This window comes from Panthera pardus, unplaced genomic scaffold (assembly GCF_024362965.1).
Source record: "Panthera pardus isolate Hobbes unplaced genomic scaffold, ASM2436296v1 HiC_scaffold_13, whole genome shotgun sequence".
Classification (NCBI taxonomy): domain Eukaryota; kingdom Metazoa; phylum Chordata; class Mammalia; order Carnivora; family Felidae; genus Panthera; species Panthera pardus.
In genome coordinates this window covers 116,741,044-116,762,096 of record NW_026526688.1, presented here as the reverse complement: position 1 = coordinate 116,762,096, position 21,053 = coordinate 116,741,044, and the positions used below count along the sequence as shown (strand labels likewise).

Below are 21,053 nucleotides of genomic sequence, written 5' to 3'. Positions count from 1 at the left end.
CCTACTCAAAGAGCAAAGAGGTCTAAAGAGATCTTATTCCATATAGCTGCTTTTGGAGAAACATTCCATGGCCACCATTTATCAACATCTTCCCTTGAAATCTATACCTATACCTTCCTGGTTGCTAAGGTATGGAACATCTGCACTAGGCTCATCTTCTTACTTCTCCCCACTGTCGTCTCTGGCAATTTTAGCATCTATATTGATGATCTTCTCCAGCTTCCTAGTTTACTTAGATCTTCAATCCCAAAGAGCTTCATCTTCAGCCACCAAAGCCTGAAAGTAGCCACAATTATTCTCCTTTTTTTGACTATAATCTTGTATCTTTATATCTCTTCCACTGTTTTCACTAAGGAACCTCTTCAAGGTACCAGGTCAACCTTCCTTTATTTTGCCTCCTCCCCCTGTCCCCCATTTCTTTCCTTGCATTCCACCTGCATTTTGAATTTATAGAGGCCTCCAGTTTCTTAGTTCCCTCTGCTTTCTCCTTATTGGCACCTCCTTGCCTCAACTTCTTTCCCACATCAAACAGAAAACAGTATTTGGGCCTAAAATAAAACACTCAGTTACATGTTTTATCCTATATATTTTAGTTTTCTCTCTTACTTTTCCTCACTTTTTTTTTTTTTTTACCGTTTATTTATTTATTTTGAGAGAGACAGAGACAGAGACAGTGCAAGTCGGGTAGAGGCAGAGAGAGAGAGGAAGAGAGAGAGAATCCCAAGCAGGCTTTGCACCATCAGCACAGAGCAGGGTGCAGGACTCAAACCCACAAAACAGTGAGATCATGACCTGAGCTGAAATCAAGAGTTGGATGCTCAACCGACTAAACCACCCAGGTGCCCCTCCTCACCCTTTTATATTGCTTTCTCTAGTTTCTATTACTTCTCCTTTCTTACGGACAAATGCACACATAGTAAAATTTATTTTTCAGCTACTGAAGTCCTTAAAGAGGTCAGCAACTAATTTCTCAATTTATCTCCTTTATTATTATAACCAAAAATATTTTCCTGGAGTTGTACCAAATTATGTTAACTTTTATATAGTTCCTTCCCTGTATATTCCAAAATCCATGACCAAAACAGACTGGAAAAGAGCCATATATCATTCTTACTGAGGATTAGAGCTAAGAATTCACTCCCACCAATACCACTACTATCCCATTCCTAGGTTATTGACATTTTTTAAAGTAGTAATTACTAATTTTCTGACATTCTTTTTTTTAAAGCAACACCTAGATTTTAAATTAATTCTACATTTAAAGCATTAAGTTTCTTTCATGTATCTATATCTGTATATATCTATTTATATATATATACACACCTAGGACTTGTTTTTTAGAATTCTAATCCTCAGTGAGAATTCTTAGCTCATGATAGGAATCATCTATGGCAAATGCATATAGCACAGAAATTCCCACTAAACAGTGACCTCTTTTTCCCACCTCTTTCTATCCATCTAGATTTATCTGCAGTATGTCATTAAAAAATTTTTTTAATGCTTCTTTATTTTTGAGACAGAGGACAGAGCATGAGTGGCAGAGGGGGAGAGAAAGAGGGAGACAGAGAACTCATAGCAGGCTCCAGGCTCTGCGCTGTCAGCACAGAGCCCAACGCAGGGCTCAAACCCACGAACTGTGAGATCATGACCTGAGACAAAGTTGGACTCTTAACCAACAGAGCCACCCAGACGCCCCTACAGTATGTCATTTTACTTCCTGTCCTATATTTCATGGTCCAGCCTTTCAAAGACTCTCTTCTCTAAACACCTGTGTTCTATAGTCCTATAATTTCATCTACTTTCTAGCCATCCATCCTGTTATTTACCTTCTCCCTGCCTGCACCCAAACTCTTAAATGCAGCTGAGAGGAATACATACTCTGCATCTGTAGAGTCACCAATCTCATCTAGGCACTCAATACAATTTAGCAATCCTATCATGCTTCTCTCCTCAACTCACTTCCCTACTTTCTGCCAAGATCAGTTACACTTTCTCCATTTTCCTTGAAACTGCTACAGTATCTCAGTAGATGTCTTCACCAATTTCACAGAGAAGACAAAAGCTGTCAGAGAGAAACTAAATCAACATCCTGCCACTACATCTACAAACTTACCTGCACCCATCCTTTCCTTTTTCCCACCTGATAAATGAAGAGGTGGCTCTCCATGTAATGCTACCTGTAACTGGATTCTACCTTTTCCTTCCCCATCTGGACCCTGAACTACGGATTATTTACTATGTCCTCTCCATCACCCTCTCTCTCTTTCTTTCTACTGGCATCTTTTCATTTACATTTAAATATATTCAAGCCTCTTCTATCCGGTCTTCCTCATTTCACAGCAAAACTTCCTTCAGAAAGTCATCCTCATTCTATACTCCCTTTTTTCATTCTTCTACTTATGCTGCATTTAATCCTGCAATTTGGCATTTGCCCCACCATTCCGTCCATGAAAATGTTCTCACCACCGTATTCATAGCTTTAGGTAAACAGATCTTGTTTTTTTCCTCCTACTTCTTTCTTAGCCTTTTTGTAGGTTCCTATTCCACTTCAACTTAAGTGAGTTCTGGGTCTCTTCTTGTCTCACTCTACACCTTTCTCTCAAAATGTGACATCTGGATCAGAAGCACAGGCATTACCTGGGAGCCTGTTAGAAATGCAAACTCTTGGTCTCTACCATGAGACCAACTGAAGAAAAAACTCCGGGCCCAGAAATCTGTATTAAGCCTTCAAAGTGATTCTGATCCACTCTAAAAGCTTGAGAATTACTGTGCTAGACAATCTGATATATACTCTTTTGCCACGGATTATAAACTTATCTCTCTGGCCCATCTATCTCTTCCAAGATCCAAATGCCAGCTTTAAATGGGTATCTCACTGGTGCCTCCTATTCAACATGTCCCTAACAGAGCCACTCATAACCTCTTCTTCTGTCTCCCAACCAGATCTTCTAGCATTCCCTCTCTCAAATGATACTTAATCCCACTGCTCCAGCCAGAACCTGAGTATCAGCTACTCCTCCTACTTCCTGAACCCTCACCCTACACCCTTGTGTTCAGTCGCCAAACTTCCTAAATATACCTCAAATTCATCTACTTTTTTCAATCCTTGCTACCACCACCCTAGACCAAGCTATCACCACCTATTATCTGGCCTACCATATTAGCTTGATCAGTCTCCCCACAATCACTCTTGTCCCTCTCTATACCTTCCTGTATTATTCACTGGGTTAAAATGCCCTTTGCACTTCTTGCTGTCCAAAGGTTAAAGAACGAGATCCTTAACGAGGTCTCTAATGCCCTACATGATCTGGTAGTACATGTAAAATAGTTACAAGAGTACCTGGCACAGAGTACACACTCATTAAATACCATCTAGTATCTCAGACTATTCCCACTCCTCACTCGCTGTTGTAGTCACATAATTTAGTTTAAGTCTTTCAACATATCATACGCTCTCACCTCAGCACATCAGTAGAAAGTGTCCCATACCCATCTTATTCATCCTTCACATCTCAGTATTTTTTTTCCCCACACTTCCCAAATAAAATAAGAAGTCTTACTGTTATTCTGTTCCCAAACATCCTGGAAGTTTGGAATAGTTACTATACTGTTAATTATGTAAACAGTCTTTCTCACTAGAATGTAAATTCCCTGAGGATGAGCACAGGATTGATCTTACCCGCTGCTGTTAACTGTGTGCCTAGCAGAGTACCTGGCAGGTAGTGGGTATTCATTAAATGCTGGCCAAGTGAATACACAGTATTCATTTCCTCTTTCAAAAACTTTCTCCTCCGTGATTTCGATTACGCTTAACTTTTCTGGTTCTTCTCTTCTATCTATCTCTGGCTACTCTTACTCTGGTTCATCTTTTCAGCCCTGTCACTCTTGGTATTGCCCAAGTATCTGTTCTCATCTATCTTTTTTAGTTCTGCTTCCACTTTCTTCCTGGGTTATCTTCTATTTATCATGTTTTTAATTTAACTGTCATCTTTAGGCAGATGGTTTCACATTTTTCACCACTCCGATCTCACTTAAACTCAAATCCCACATTTCCAATTGCTGAGTAGGTATGTCTACCTGGTTGCCCAATTTAGTTATGACTAAAATCGGTATTATGAATACCTTCCTCCAAAAGTTCCTTGTCCTGCACGTTTTTCAATGAACGACACAACTTTCTGTTAATCTGGTCTGAGGCCTAAATCACATATTAATGTTCCTGAAACATATTTTCCTTTCCTTCTTATTTTTCTTCTTCAAAAATTAAAACTCCCTACTGCCTTCAAAATAAAGCCTAATCTCTTGGCCTACCATTTATAAAAGACAATTCATTAACTGGCACAAAAACTTTAAATCTTCATATACAGATTCTCTTTACAGTAGCGCCATTAGCTGGCCTTGACACCTCTACTCACTTTTTCTGTCTGGGAAGCTTTTTACCTATTTTTAGATGTCCAAATTCTATGTTCAAATATTACTTCTCACGAGGACTCTATTCTCAGCTGGTATGTCCTTCTCCACCCCAAATACTAATAATCTCTCCCTCCTAGGATATCTAGTAGTGCTTTCTCATGGTACTAGGACTTTCTACCTTGAATCATACTCTTTTTTCCCCCATAAGTGTTATATTCCCTATAAACCTCTGAGTACCTTATGAGGGAGAGTCTACATTTATCTTTTTGCCTATCACTTTGCTACTTTGCAAAGTACCAAAAATAATGGCTATAGAATTATTAGGGATCAAAGTAAAGTGTAATGGTCTTTTCTCTCCTTCTACACAATTCTAACCACTTACGAAGTCCCTTTAGAAAAAGAGCAACAAGAAACTCAAATCCATCTTCCATGCACCTAACCCCCTAAGCCCCACAAGCATCAAAAAAGCAAAAGCAAAATAAACAAAACCACCTCGGTCTTGACTAGAGACCTGTACAGTGTTCCTACCTGCAATACTTTCTTCCTACTCCTTTACCTGGCTTAAATTCATTAATCCCGTTAGACTGTAACTCCATAAGGGCAGGGTCTTATGCAGTTAACATAGTTTGAAACTTAGACTCTCAAAAATATTTATTGAATGAATGAACTAGGTTTTGTTTAAATGTCATTTTCTAGGGCGTCTGTTATCTCTCCAACCCAAATTGGATATTCATTTCTTACCCTACATGCCAATCTTAAACAAACACACACACACACACACACACACACACACACACACACACACACATCCAAAGTTGATCATCTGCATGTGCACAAGATAAAGGAAACTGAACTTATTCACACCGAGTGCAATATTAGGGTTGCCATCTCCTAAACGGCTTTGCCCTTTATGTCTTTGGAGGCTCTTGCAACCTTCTACTAAAAATCTTTTTAAAGATGCTGTCCGTTTCATTCCTCTACTGAATTCTTGGCCTTGAGTTATACTGATATCTTAGGGACACGTCTGGAAATGCAGGGAAAGCGGAAAGACCACGATTCCAAACCAACCAAGTGACGGACTAGCTGAAAAGCGACAGCGGACACTCAGAAAAAAGAATCTCAAGCCTTTGATCAAAGCATGACACACCGAAGGCCTAGCACGGAGGGAAGGTCTTTGAGGGAGCCGGAGGAAGGGGGGAGGCGGAAAGAGGGAGCTGCATAGAGAAGTCGCCAAAACCTTCCGAGGAAGGTCCGAGACGGGGTTCTGGAGACCTAGTCCCTGGGGCCGTGCCCTAAATAGGCGAACCCGCAACAGACTCGGAGGAAGCACAGCCCTCACCGAAGGGAGAGAGCGGTCAGCCTGGGGCACGCGACCGCCCGCAAATTACGAAGTTTCCCCCTAAAGAGCGAGGAAACTAAGACTCCACGGAACTACTCTCACACCTCGCCCCTCGCGGAGGTCTCGAGCCTCCCAGAGGCGGCTGGGAGCCGGGTAGCTCGTCACAACTCACCGCTCCGCCCCGCTACTCCGTCCGTTCCCGGAGGCTCCTTCCGAACCGGTCCCGGAACTAGCCGGCTCCGAGGAGGGGGAAAAAAAGGTTCCTGCAGCAGTGTGAGGAGGGAAACTTTTTGGCTGTGCGACGGAAGGAAGTGACGTTACCCCCGGTTTCCGGTCCGCCGGATTATGAATGACGGCCGGCAGGGCTGTTTCCAAGACACTGTGCCTGTTGTTTCTCCCCTGGCCTCTCTGGCAGCCAGTGGCCTCTTGGGCGAAGACTCGCAGAAGCGGCCTCGGAAACCTGGCTCGCGCGGGGCGGGAAGGCGCAGGCGGCTCGTGTCGCTGACACGCTCACCCTCCGTGCCTGGCCGCGCCTCTGCGACCAGGTAAAGAGGGCGCTCAGGCCGCCGGCTTCGCAGTCCCCCGATCCCCCTGACTACTCTTTGCATCCGGAGGCGACTGGGCTGACGATGCGGGATGGAGAGGAGGTGGTGGGAAGGGCAAGGGCGTGGAATTAGTGTCCGATGTCTCTCCAGTGCTGGGGTCCCTCAACCTCTTTGACAGCCACAGCTTCTGAGGGTGCTGGTGGAGGCTCCGGGCCCCTTCTCAGATTTCCCAGGGCAAAATTTCCGGTCCTCGTGGCTTCCTCTGCTGATGGGGGAATGGAGCAGCTTCTGTTTGCAGCAGTCTGTGGAGTCGTTTGCCTTTTGCTGCGAAGTGTAGTTTTAAGACCTTTTGGCAGGCTGTAACTTTTTTTTTCTCTTTGACACTTTGTTTTCCATTCCATGCCTTCCTGGTTGGAGAAAGAAGTTGTATGTGAATACTGCCTAACAGTTGCTCCAAAGGATTTGCTTGGGGGGGGGGGGGGGGCGGGATTTGTTTCTGTTACCCTAGCAAAACTGTTTCAGTTCGGTTTTAAACTTCTGTGTGGAAAGTTTGAGTTTAACTGGCACGGAAATTGCTTTGGCTTTAGAAACGCCCGTACTTCCCATCCAACTCTACCTGGTTTGAGATTAGGTGCCTTGTCTTTTTCCTTTTATTCTTAATCCCAGGATTCCATTTCTTGTTATAAATTCTTGAATGTCAAGGAAATTCCAGCATTTAATAGTATATCTTGTGCTAAATTAATGATTTAACAAAATACTGCTTTTCCAAGCTTATCTATAGAAACAGTATTAAAGGAGAAAAAAAGCTGGCACGAGTTAGTGACGTGGCAATTGTAAACATGGTCATTTAAATATTGTGAAAATAAATTCTTTGTTGTAAATACAACCGAATGATTTGCTGTCATATTTAATAAATCAAACTTTAAGCTATGTGAGTTTTTTTTTTTGTTTTGTTTTTTAAATGCCTGGTGGGGAGTTTACTAAGAGGATTGCTTTAAGCATACTCATGTGAAATTATGTTTGAGTTATACCTGAAGACATTTTAAAAGGTCTAACTTTAAAAATAAGTCTGAGAAGAAATCAATGAGATTTGAGAATTGCTTTATCAGTTCTTCTATTTATTTTTTTACACTTCTACATGTTTACCTGCTTTAAGCAAAGCTCAAACTTGAACTTCTGTAATAGTGGGCCTGTCACGGTTTAAAAACAACAACCCTGTGTTTAGTATGTAGCTTTGGTTATTACCCTTGATTTGAAATAAGAACAAGTACTGAGTATCCAATCAGCCTTTCTATAATAGGAACAATTTAGCAGACCTTGAAACTTAACAAATTCTATAGACCAGTCAACTAAAACATCTGTAGTATACACAATTCCTTAGTGTAAGTTTTTATCTTCAGGTATTTAAAGTAGCCCACTGAATCCTGTTATGATTAGTACTTAGAATACAAGGTTTTAAAACCATTTAGATCATAACAAGCCTAGATATTGTTTGCTGTGGGGATTCAGTAATTTTATTTCAGGCTTGCTGGCTTTTTTGTTTGTTTGTTTGTTTTGATGTTTACTTATTTATTTTTTGAGAGAGAAAGAGAGAACACAAGTCGGGGAAGGGCAGAGAGGGAGAGTGAGACTCAGAATCTGAAGCAGTCTCCAGGTTCTGAGCTGTCAGCACATAGCCCTATGCTGGGCTCGAACCCACGAACTGTGAGATCATGACCTGACCTGAAGTCAGACGCTCAACCGACTGAGTCACCCAAAGCACCTCAGGCTTGCATTTTATGCTGTGATCTCCATTAATTATGAGGTCAGACATAGCTGCAAGCATTATGATTCTGTAGCAGAAGATGATTCCCTGATTCACCAGAGAGCTGACATACTTCCCTTATGGCTAAAGTTACAGTAAGCTTTTTTACTTTTAAACAGTTTTTCTGCACTTCTTACCCAGATAACAAAACAGCTAATTTTAATTATTGAACTTTGTCCTCTAGGACTTAACTATATGTATCCCCATGGTACATAATGTAATGAGGACTGAAGCAGCTTGGGTTTTTTCTTTCCTTTTTTAACCTTTAGTATCTAAGGTAATTAGCTGCTGTCTAACCCTATATGAGCAAGCTTTTTTATACATATAGATAGTAAGAAAATGGGGTAGGATTTGCAACCAAATTGTGTTATTTTGTGAAATGCATAAAACACAAGCTAAGCTCTAATATTCATAATGTTGAACATTTGATGTAGTAAGGAATTAAAAGGGTTTAAATTTTAATCTTTAAGAAAATTGAATTTGTAATTTCATACCTGTAAACTGTGGTGAACTATTTATTTTGTACAATATAAACAGTTAACATGCAAGTTAGGGTATTACGCATTCAACCATTTTGTGACTTTGTGGCTTTCAGCCTCAGTAACAGATTTTTTATGGGAGGGTGGGGGAGGGGAAACTTCAATAAAAATCCCTTACCTTTCTTGAGAAGTTTGGAAGTATAAAGTATAATTTGTGGATTGCCAGTCAAAATTTGTTTTTTAATAGTATCAGTGGATAAGAAATTTTGAGATAAATTACAAATGAATAATAATAGCTGGTATTTATTTACAGGCTTACTAATGTGATAGGCATTGTTAGGTTCTCACAGCACACTATATGGTAAATCTGATGTTATTGCCCCCATTTTATAAATGAGGAAGCAAAGGCACAGAAAAGTTATATTGCTATTAAATATCAGAACCAGGATTTGAACCCCGTTAGTCACCTCCAGAGAGTCTAGGCTCTTATCCATTACTTTATATTTCTTGGTGTATAAATATTCTACTTATTAAGTGTATAGAATCCATTTCAGCTCCTAGCTCTCTTGACTGAGTAGCAGTACACACAAAAACTATAAGTTTGGATGGATTCTAGTTACACTTATTCCAATTCAGCTCACCGAGGTCCTCTTGTTTCTTCATTTCGATTTAATGGTGTCAAGAAGAATGAGGCTCATGTACCAAGACTAAAGTTCTTAATAGCATTGTCATTACAACGATTACTGATACTCATTTATGTACATTCATTCATTTCTTAAACTAAAGTTTGAGTACTGATAAGCATTGGAGATAGAAGGTCAGGTAATAAGTGCTATAAAGCAAAAAAAAAAGGGGGCACCTGGGTGGCTCTGTTGAGTGTCCTAACTCTTGATTTTGGCTTTAGGTCATGATCTTAGGGTCCTGAGATCAAGCCTCTCGATCTCATGACTGAGCCCCACGTGTTGGGTCTGTGCTGAGCATGGAGCCTGCTTAAGATTCTCTTGCTGTCCCTCTGCCCCTCTCCCCAACTCAGGCGCTAGCTTGCTCTCTCTAAAAAAATTAAATTAAAAAAAGGAAAAGGATAAGGGGCTAGGAGGTAATGGGAGTCCTTTTTCAATTCAGGTTGTCAGGGAAGGTCTGTTCTTGAATTAATATTCAGACACCTCAATGAAGTGAAGGAGCAAACTAGGCCTAAGGAATAGCAGACACAAAAAAAATTCTCCAGTGGAGCATTCCTGGCTTCTTTTAAGAACAGCAGGGAGAACTGGAGAGGAGTGGGTGGGCAAGAGGGAGCAGAGGTAAGGGATCAGGTCAGAATAAGGATAGTTAGGGTCATGGCAAACTATAGGCCATGATAGGAAATTTGGATTTCAAGTGTTTTGGGGAGCCACTGGATGGTTGTGAGCAGGGGGTGTGATCTGATTTATGTGTTTAAAGGATCATTCTGACAATTGGAGAGTGGACTGATGTGTGGAGAGTGGAAGAAAATAGTTAATAGATGTTTGTAGTAGTCTTTATAAGAGCTGGTGATGACTTAGGTTAGTTGATAGTGGTAGAGGTGCTAAGAAGTTGGATTTAGCATATATTTCAAAAGTAGAAATGGTAGGTTAGAGAGAAAAAACAAGTTGAGTGAGACTTCAGAATTAAGGGCCTGAGCATCTGGGTGAATGGTGTTGCCATTTTATCAATAAGGGACTGCTAATGGGAGAAAAACAGGTTTAGAAAAATGTCTAAGGGAAGATGTCAAGTACAATATAGGAATCTGAAGTTCAGGGGAAAGGGTGTCCCTGAGATAAAAATTGGGAGTCATAGATGATATTTATACCTATGGTGCTGGAGGTCACCTAGAATAATAGTACTGTTATATTGTCAGTTGTGGCCCATTAATGGGTCGTGAAGTCAATTTACTGAATACTAACCAAAATTAAAAAAAAAAAAAAGGATGAAAGGAAGGAAGAAAAGCACAGGATTAAAAATAGCAGATACATCCCATGTAGTAGGGTATTTCTTTGTGATTCTTGTGTTTCAGTTTTATTCAGTGTATAATGAGTTGCATTTAAAAAAAAGTCTTATTGTGTGGCATAATTAAAACTTTGAAAGCCAGTGGGGCGCCTGGGTGGCTCAGTCGGTTGAGTGTGGGACTTCAGCTCAGGTTATGGTCTTGCAGTTCGTGGGTTTGAGCCCTGTGTTGGGCTTTGTGCTGACAAATAGCTCAGAGCCTGGAGCCTTCTTCAGATTCTGTATCTCTCTCTCTTTCCCTCTCCCCTGCTCATGCTCTGCCTCTCTCTGTCTCTCAAAAATAAATAAATGTTAAAAAAAATTAAAAAAAAAAAAACAACAACTTTGAAAGCCAGTAATCAAAGGAGTGAGTGTAGCTAAGAATAGGCCAAAGTACTGAACCACAAATTACTAAGGTCTGTGGAGGATCCAAAAAAGAGAATTAGGAAGGAACTACCAAAAATCTTGTCAAATGATTGCCTTTAGGGGCATCTGGGTTTTTAGGGGCACCTGGGTGGCTCAGTTGGTTGAGCATCCAACTTTGGCTCAGGTCACCATCTCAAGTTTCTTGGGGGTTCGAGCCCCACGTCAGGCTCTGTGCTGACAGCTCATAGCCTGGAGCCTGCTTGGGATCTGTGTTTCCCTCTCTCTTCCCCTCCCTGCTTGCACTCTGTCTCCCTCTCTCTCAGAAATAAATAAACATAAAAAAAAAAAAATTAGAACAGGTTTTTATCAAGGATTACTGAGACCAGCACAATTGCTTAGAATAACAATTTCTGATGAGCTTCACTTTGGTGGAATTGTTGCTCAATAAAGTTGCCATATGCTTCACTTTATGAAATTTTAAATTTATAAAACAGTTCTATTTATATTAGAAAAATGGCTATTCCTGAATGTTTGCAGATAAGATCCCTTTGTAGATTCAATTAATGCTTTTGAATTGATGGATAGTTCTTATCCATGTGTTGGAACTAAAATGTACTTGTAAGGATTGTGAAGATTAGAAGTAATGTATAAAAGGTGTATGTGTTTAGCACATAGTTGGTGGACAATCAAATGTACGTAGGATTACTTAGAATTATATTCTTTGTTCACTCATTTAACATTTATTAAGCTATCAAATTCCATGCATAGTGATAATTTCTTATATGAAAAAAACAATATTTTGTTACAGTGGTGTACTTTTTGGTCTTTACCTATTATGTAATATATAACTTACCTATGTATCCATTATGTACTATTTAGTTGCCATAGATCCAGTCTTGAATTTTGAGCACAAAACTTTCAAACTTTTTTTCAGCTTCTGAACAAGTATGCTTATTTTCAATACATTTAGTATATTTTTTCTTTCTCTTTATATATACACATGCATGAAGTGAAGTAGTAAAATGCTTTTCGAGTTTAAAAACCCCATGAAACTCATTTACCTTTTCATATGTGACATACTTCAATTTATCAAGACCACGATATGTTAATTAGAATGAGAATGCAAAAAAAAAAAAAGGTAAATGCCTAAAATGTTAAACCTGTGACTGCTTCAGTTATGTTTAAAAATATCTATGAAGAGTCACAAGTAATGAAATCAGGCTTAAATATTTTCTTTTCCCTTTTTATTTCCTCAGCAGCATTCCCAAACAAACTGGCATATCCAGGGAAGAGATGTACCCTCCATCAGCTCTGTTTAGCAGCCAAGTCTGTGGTTTTTGTCAGCTATTTTCTCTCTCTGTCTCAGGAGTAGTTAGAGTGTGGCACCTGTCAAGGCTGAGCAAATGACACTACTTCTGTGCTTGGCAGGAACGTAATATGGAGTAACAGGAGCTGCCCCAGGAACCCCGGAAACCCCAAAGATGATTCTATAGTACCTACCTTTTTAAAGCTCATGACATAAAAATAATTATGTAAGGAATCTCTAGGTAGAAATGGAGAAGAAAAAAAGAGAAGAGGGTTTTCTCTTGCCTATGATGTTTGCAAACTTAAAAACTGTGTTCTACTGTCTTGAAAAACACATAGTACAAGCCAAAAACATATGTCAAATTTGTACAGGTTTGCTAATACTTAATATTTATTTTAGAAATTATGTTAGTACTTAATGGGAAGAAATTGCCCAGGGAGAGTAATTTTTTAACTCCAAGATCATTAAGTAACATTTTTAATCTCCCAGGGGGGGAAAAAAAACACAACACACCAACATCTATATTGGAAAAATAAATTATGTTAAGAATCAACAGTACTTTGCATTTTCTCTCCGGCATCTCATTAATTTTTAGATATCTCCATGGGCAGGTTATTGCTATTTTGTTTTGTTGACATTTAGCATTTATTAAGAGCTCACAGTGACAAAAGTTTATAAAATATGTAAAAAAGCCTATTCTCAAGGTACTTATTCTTGGAAAGTAGCAAATAATACATGTACTCTAATTTTTTAATTTCTAAATCACAAGTTGTAAAAGAGCATGACATTGTTTTCAGTTTTGTTTTTATTTTTATTTTTTGAAGAGCAGGACTAATCTCATAATTACTATTTCCTAGACTGCTGGGCAAACGAGGAAATCAATCATGTTTTCTTTCAAATCTGCTTCTTGAAGCATTTAGGGATCTTCTGTATAGTATCACACTATCAGCAGAGAGAATTAAGAAGATCAGTAAATTATCAGCGGTAGATTTACAGGAACAAACTCCTCAAAGAAATGATTAGTTTCCTAGAAAAGGTGGTTTCTTTTGCCTGTGAGCTTTAATAAGCACCCTTTAGTAGTTTGTTTTAAAGCAAACTGCAGGTGCAAAAAAAAAAAAAAAAAAAATTAAAATTAAAAAAAAAGCTAAGCTTGGGAGAAAATGGTTTCCATGGGTAAAAAAGTTGTTGCTTCTAAATCACATGAAATAATTTTTCCCTAGATAATCTTTTAAAGAAGTAACAAAACATTGTGCAGATCTGTTATGTTTTACTAAAAGAAATACAAAATAAAATAGTAGTGATTACTTGCATTATCAAAAGTTTCTCCAAGACAACACTTTACTTACTATATTGCTTTGTTATAATGAATTATTAGCTCTTTAACAAAAAACCTGAGGACCAAGACACTTAAAAATATTTGTTTTGCTTTCAATTAAAAAAACTAAGGAATTTAGAATATAAAGGAAATTTAGTATTTTTTAAGATTTCCTAAATTTCAGAGTACACTAATATTTCAGAGTACACTTAAAAGAAAGTTTCAGGTGTACTCTTTAAAGGCTTTTAAAATAATTTTTCCTCTACCATCTTCCTATTACAGCTTTCCATCGTGAATGCTTTTAAAGAGTGCCATCTAGTGTTAAGTTTGGAATTGTGATTTATGGATTAGAACACGGGAATTTTAGACCCAGGAAATGTAGAAATCAAACAAAGAGTCATCATAATTGACAATATTCTTAAAGAGTATGACTTGAAAACACCCATCAATAATTTGATCTCAAGATTGTGTATGTTTGCATCTTTAAAATAACCAGTGTGTGTATGTATCCATGCATTCATTCAACAAATACTTCTTGATTTTATCTATCTATCTATCTATCTATCTATCTATCTAATCTATCTATCTTCAGGTTCTGTTTTAGGCAGAGCAGTACACAAAACAAAATTTCTGCTCTCATGGAACATTCTCTCTGTGGGAAACAAAATATATAGTATACTACGCAGTGCTAAGTGTGGAGAAAAGCACAGAAAGGTTGTTTTCAGGGAGGATGGGGGTTGGGGTTTTCAGTTTACATACAGCAGCCAGAGATCATCTCAATAAGAAGTTGACATTTAAGTAAATACTTGAAGGAGATGAGGGAGTATTCCAGGCACTGGAACCCACTGCAAAGGCGGGAGTGTATCTAGGGTTTTAAAGGAATAACAAGCCACTCTGGCTGGGGCATTGAGTGATCAGATCAAGGAGATCTTTGTAGGCCATTGTAAGGAGCTTTGCCTTTTTTCTGAATAGGATGGGAAGCTATGGAGTGTTTGAGTAGAGTAGTGACATGATCTTACTCCATTTTTAACAGGATCACTTTGGATACTATGTTGAGAATAGAACAGAGGGGGAGGTAGGATGGAAAGCAAGGTTAGAAGATAGTTGCTGTAATACAGAAGAGAGGTGATTGTGGCTTGGATCACAGTGGAAACAATGAAGATGGTGTGGAAATAAACAGATTTGAGATATATGTTGAGGAACCAAAGTAAGTTTTTAATGGATTGGTTATGGAGGTGTTAAAGAAAAGAGTAATTAAGAATGATTTCAGGTGTTTGGCTGAACCACTAGAAGGATGGTGCTGCATTAACTGAGATGGGGAGGATACATGAGGAGCAGGTTTAGGGTGTGGGGGTGAATGATTTTGGACATGTTAACTTGGTGATATCTTGGTTGTCAACATCTGAGTTATGGGGAAACTTCAAATCTTTTTCTGTTGTGATTCAGCACGCTCATCATAATCAAAACTCACTTACTTTAGGAGAATTTATTTCTCATGAGGGAATGAATATCTATCCCCCCTCTCCAATTATTATATCGTAGAGTCATAAAACAGCAGCTATTTGGAGGCCCAGCATGGCCAAAGCTTCTCCAGACAGCTCCCAGTATTCTTGGTTACTTCTTATTTCCTATTCTATTCATTTCTTGTTCTTACCTGTAGTGAGACCCCAAAGTACTTGATTGGGAGGGTTCTACTGCAGAGCACCTGGGGTATGCTTATTTTAGAGGGGTGTAAAATCACCTCTAAGACTAGTTAATTGCACCGGGTGGAAATCTTTCTTTTGGAAGCCATGTATTCAGTCCAGGAACAAATTCTCGTAGAATCGTACCTATCACAAATCCTTGCTGATTTCTAGAAAAAGTTTTAAAATATTCGTCTTTTATTTCAGCTTCTAAATTACTATATTCTAAGGTCTATTAACCACTTTTATTTATGCTTCAGGTGACCCAATGAAAGAGGAAAATGAAAGGCATTAAGAAAAGTCTTACAGAAGAATATCTATACTTGGACTTTTCTCACCAAATGGAAGGATGTATCTTTCCTCTTCATACATCTGTAACTTTATTTTTGTTATCATACTGTGACTGCAAAATCTTCAAAGTTGGCTTAGTCCTCACAAAAGAAAGCACAGATATTTCACTAAAAAATGTAGTGCCCCAGGATGTTGAAATACAGATTATTTCAAAGCAAGAACTTCCAGCAATAGTCCAGAATTGCTGTTTACCTGCAGTAGTAGAAAAACCAGACAATTTCTGTAGAGCAGGACTTGCTGTTGTACTGAGACACATAATCCAGAAATCATATGAAGCTGACCCCTCAAAGAAGGAAATTTTGGAACTTCTGGGTTTTAAGAAGACTTGCTTGAAAGCCTGTGCTGAAGTAAGTATAATCCCCTTTCTGTTATTTAAAGGCATAAAACGATAACACATTCAGTCGAGCATTTATTTTAACTTTCTGTAGGAGGCTAAAATTGCGTTTATTTAAAAAACCTATAGTAAGCAAGGAAATAAAGTAGCCCTTCATGTATGCCAATATTTCAGTGCAATGATGAGAAGTAAGAATTTAAGATTTAAATTGTGAGGTTTGGAGACATTATTTCTAGAGAATGACTTTTTAAAAAAATCTTTTGTTTTAATTACATTGAGAATTTTTATTTTTTGTTTTATTTTTTAATTTTTATTTATTTTTTATATATTTATTTTTTTAAATATATGAAATTTATTGTCAAATTGGTTTCCATACAACACCCAGTGCTCATCCCAAAAGATGCCCTCTTTAATACCCATCACCCACCCTCCTCTCCCTCCCACCCCCCATCAGCCCTCAGTTTGTTTTCAGTTTTTAAGAGTCTCTTATGCTTCAGCTCTTTCCCACTCTAACCTCTCTTTTTTTTTTATATATTGAGAATTTTTAAATGAAACTTTACACATGAACAGGAGCTCTAGTACCACTGCTTTGAAAATTGTACTTTTTAGGGATGGATGGACTTTGAAGGCTTTGAAAAGGAAGGATTTATTCAGTAAGAGGATGCTCGAGGTGAGCATGTATTCCCAGGTATAGGAATGCATGACCATTGTTTAGTGTTGTCACTTTTGAAGCACTGTACTAGCATAAAAGCCTAGCCCAGGGATGGTTTAGCTCAAGGCTTACATTGTCAAAACCAGTCTTATTTCCCAACAGAAAATTTTCTTCAAGCTATGTTGACAGTAAAGAATCCTTTAATCTCTTGTTTTGTTTTATTTTGCAGGTTAGTCAGTGGACCAGGCTATGCGAACTCACCATCCCTTTAGCTATTGAGAATTTTCTCAAAGAGTCTTCTGACCAGCACCCAACTATCCCTGCAGAAATACTGCAGCTAGAGAGAAAGCTCAGTGAGCCCGTTAGAGTGCATAATGATGACAAACTCCGTCGCCAGAAGCTGAAGCAACAGAAGGCTGCTGGGGTTGGGCCTGCCCATGCTAAGAGCAAGGTCCTTAGACAAGAAACATCTGAAGAGTTGGACTCTTCATCCAAGAGCCTGGAACTGCAAGTGGCATTCTCAAAGCTCGCAGTGTACGAAGAACCAGCTACTACCAACAGGGAGCCTTCTCACATCAGAAAAGCAAAAGTGTCTGACCTTCCGCCTCTGGAGCATGTGTTTGCAGAAGGCCTGTACTTCACTCTGGCAGATATCGTGCTCTTGCCCTGTATCCATCATTTTTTGGTAAGGGTTATCGAGAGTGTATATGTTACTGTAAGTTTCAGTCTATGAAATTGCCTAGGCTTGCATTCCTATTCCATTTCTTACTATTATTATGCTTCTGGGCGAGTAATTAATATCTGTCTGCATCTTCTTATCTGTGAAATAGAGATAATACTACCTATCTAGTAGGATCAGTATGAGGAATAAGTGACAATTTATGTGAAGTGTGAGCAGTGTTGGGCACATGGTGAGCTCTCATTAAGTGTTCGTAATTATTAGGACTTTTAATTTTGAGTTGCTAAAATTTAGCAGTCGTTATTATGATTAATTTCAAATTGCTCCTGTGATTCCCTTCAAATATTAGAAGTTCCAGTATTAAAACACTAAAAAATCTTGCCAGCTATATTTTAGAATTAAATAGCTACTTAAGATACTAATTACATTATGTTGAGTATTATTAAATCAAAAATATTTTATCATTATGTCTGTGCTTCTCTGTTCCTTATAAGATTACAGAAGGTAGCTATTCAGTGTTGTGGGAGAATATAAATGGAAAATTTTCTTTCCTAGTATGAGTGTGTGTGTGTGTGTGTGTGTGTGTATTTTTCTCTCTGTGGAGGAAAAAAGAACACGGTGAAAATAGTATTAGAGTGAACATGGGAAGCTATAGCTCTCCTCAGCTTTCCACTTGGCTTTCAAGAGCTGCATTTTTCTTGCTTGGAAGTGTTTCACCCTTCCCCCTAAAAAGGAATCAGATATCAGATTTCGTTCTCATGTATCATCAAGACTTCAGGTATCTCTAGTGACAAATGAGAAAAGATTTCTAATGAAAATCTATTTGGAGGCCAGTGCTCCACCAGTAAGTTAGGTGGTATTGATTGGCATTTTCTTAAAGGTAAGATTAGAAACCAAAGTAACTTTAGATGTTGATTAACATTTTAAATGTCATATGTGTGCATACTATCCACAGAGCTCAGTGGGGAGAAAACATCAACTTTTTTTTTCTAGTCATTAGACTAGATTTCTAGATTTCTAATTTAGATTTCTAAATTCTCTTGCTCCTGACCCTCCCCTTTATTAACAATGCCAGTCATTAGACCAGTCATTTGATACATATGATGAAATACTGTTGGTATTTGTGGCTTCTTGGTCCTCTCAGATAACTTTGTTTTTAATTTTGTAAGAATGGAATCAAAATGCCACATCATTCATTTATTCATTTGAGAAACTTACTGAAAGCCTACTGTATATATCAGGCACTGTTATAAGCACTGGAGATAGAGTGATGAACAAAACAGATAAAGTCCCGGACCTCATGGAGTTAATATTCTACTAGGGGAAGATGGAAATGAACAAGTAAACAAATTATACATATATATATATATATATATATATATATATACACACACACACACACACACACATACATATATATGTGTGTATATATACACACATATATATGTATATATACATATACACACACATATATATATATACATACATATATAAATAAAATAATAATGGTACAAAGAAAATAAAACAAAGTGATAGAGAAGATGAGTACCTGCTTTCAAACTCAACAAAACAAGTATAAAATTGGATTTACCTGTATGAAGCTGATTTTAGAGCATTGTCCAAACATCCAGTTTCAGCTGGTTTGTGTTTGATTTTAGTTTAATTTACATGCTATTTACCGAATTAGGATCAATTGATGCTGAAGTATTTTTAATTGAGAGGGATTTTTTTTCCACCCTCTCCATTCAGGCAGGACATCTATTAACTACTACGGAGTAAGTTTACCTAATACTACTGAAGAATTCTGTTCTTAGTTTAAAATAGGGGAAAACTTGTATATTCAGCCTTTTTTTTATTAACCCATATTCTATGATTCCATTTTTCTCTTTTGGCATTTACATGTAAACTAATTCTCACAATATTTTCCTTTGTATTTTTCTTGGATCTGCGGTTTCTTTTAGGGTTTAATCTTTCTTTTCCAAAGCCTTGATATTATTTCTGTTATGTTTATTTTGCTCCCTTAAGTCATCTTGGGTTATGAAGCAGTTCAGGTAGTGACTATGATGCAGAACATTTATGCTTGCATTACCAAACATTGAGGTGATGGAGTGGCATTTCAAATGACAAAAATCACAATCAAGTTCATGGTCAGGAATGAAAGTTAAGTTACTAGGCTTGAATCAGAAACATAGAGCCGAACCTAGAGCAGGGATATTTAGCCAAAGGAATAAGGCCAACAATATAAAAGAGAAGCCAATTTTGCTAACTCAAGTTTTGGAATACCAGAGGTCAAAATTAGAAGAGCTTGGGAAAATACACTGTTCTATTGAACAGAATAAAGTCAAAGATGCAAACAGTAGTAAATAGAGTGGCCATCCTGCTCCAAGCTTTTCCTTCTCAGTGCATATTAGTTTGCAAAGATAACCCAATAGCCCAGTGCTTTGTCATGGAAGGTGCCTGATAAAGCCCTCTCCAGAAAGTTTAGGAATTCATCTTGAAAGAAATAAATTAAAATGCACACCTCTTATGATTTCCCTTCTTTAAGTCATTTTCCAGCATCTTCTAGTAGTTAGGATAGCAACCACATGGGAGGAATAGCAATGAATAGCAACACTGGGGCAAAATCCTGCTGTTCCCTGATAATAGAAAATTATATAGTTATTTTTAAGTTGCTACTGGTAAGCAAGTATACTTTGATAGGACTATCTACAAGATTATTCTACTCCTGGGCACCTGGGTGGCTCATTTGTTAAGCATATGACTTCAGCTCAGGTCACAATCTAATGGTTTGTGAGTTCGAGTCCCACATCAGTAAGCTTGTGTCCTGCATGGGGTGAGCATGAGCCCCGCTTTGGGTAAAACACGAGCCCCACTTCGGGTGAGCCCCTTTTCTCTCTCTTTCTTCCTCTGCCCTGTCTTAGATTCTCTTTCTCTTTCTGCCCCTCATTCACTTGCACTCACTCTCTCCCTCTGTCTCTCTCAAAAAAAATATTCTCCTTTAAGACAAAATTTGCCATTTCATAAAATATTTTCATAATTTGAACACGATTTAACCTTTTACATGTTAACTTCTAATGCTTTGAATTGATTTTTTAAAAAGTATGACACGTATTGCTAACGTAAAATTATTGTAGAAATTGATTTTTAAGCAAAAGTACATATATTAAATGTCTCTTTCACCATCCCCATTGACATAAAATTAGGAATAAAGTGGGAATCTTACTATCAGCCAGCATATTGCAAACAACATGGAGGCTGCTTATTTAGTGGTTAATGTGTATATTCTATATCCTCTCCTATGCATTAGGTCCTTAAGAGTTTTCAGGTTTTTTTTTTTTTTTTTTTTTTAATGTTTATTTGATTTTGAAAGAGAGAGAGAGGGAGGGAAGGGCAGAGAGAGAGGGAGACAAAGGATCTGAAGCAGGCTCTGTGCTGACAGCAGAGAGCTTGACACAGGGCTCGAACTCACGAGCTGTGAGATTATGACCTGAGCCAAAGTTGGACACTTAACCAAGTGAGCCACCCAGGCACCCCAAGAGTTTTCAGTTTTAATAACCCACCAGTTCTAATCTATAAGTAAAAAAGACAGAATCGGGATTATATTTCCATTTAGACAGATCATTTACTGCTTACATTGCTCACCTAAGCATTTATTTGTTGTGACATATTTTCAAAAGAGTAAACATGGCTAAAAAATGATATAAAGTACAAAACATTTTATATAATAGGTGATTGGAAAGTGATGCAGTGGAGGAGATACTTAGATAGATGTAACATCTTGCTTCTCTCCAGA

The 21,053-nt window shown here is 38.1% G+C and overlaps 2 protein-coding genes across 4 annotated transcripts in view; one reads left to right on the top strand and one right to left on the bottom strand.

Annotated features, from left to right (window-relative positions):
• Window positions 1-6,028, bottom strand: part of INTS12 (integrator complex subunit 12) — a 35,206-nt gene extending 29,178 nt beyond the window's left edge. For 2 of the 3 annotated variants that reach the window (XM_019416524.2, XM_019416518.2), the window contains exon 1: window positions 5,922-6,028. The gene's annotated coding sequence lies outside the window, so the exon portion shown is untranslated. Of the gene's footprint in view, window positions 1-5,853 lie in introns of all 3 variants that reach the window. The other variant, XM_019416535.2, reaches the window with a different exon arrangement.
• A 155-nt stretch (window positions 6,029-6,183) lies between these two features.
• Window positions 6,184-21,053, top strand: part of GSTCD (glutathione S-transferase C-terminal domain containing) — a 131,548-nt gene continuing 116,678 nt past the window's right edge. Inside the window, exons 1-3 of the mRNA XM_019416459.2 lie at window positions 6,184-6,294; window positions 15,505-15,942; window positions 16,811-17,266. Coding sequence (XP_019272004.1) covers window positions 15,526-15,942; window positions 16,811-17,266 — 873 coding nt within the window. The 5' untranslated portion in view covers window positions 6,184-6,294; window positions 15,505-15,525. The remainder of the gene's footprint in view (window positions 6,295-15,504; window positions 15,943-16,810; window positions 17,267-21,053) is intronic.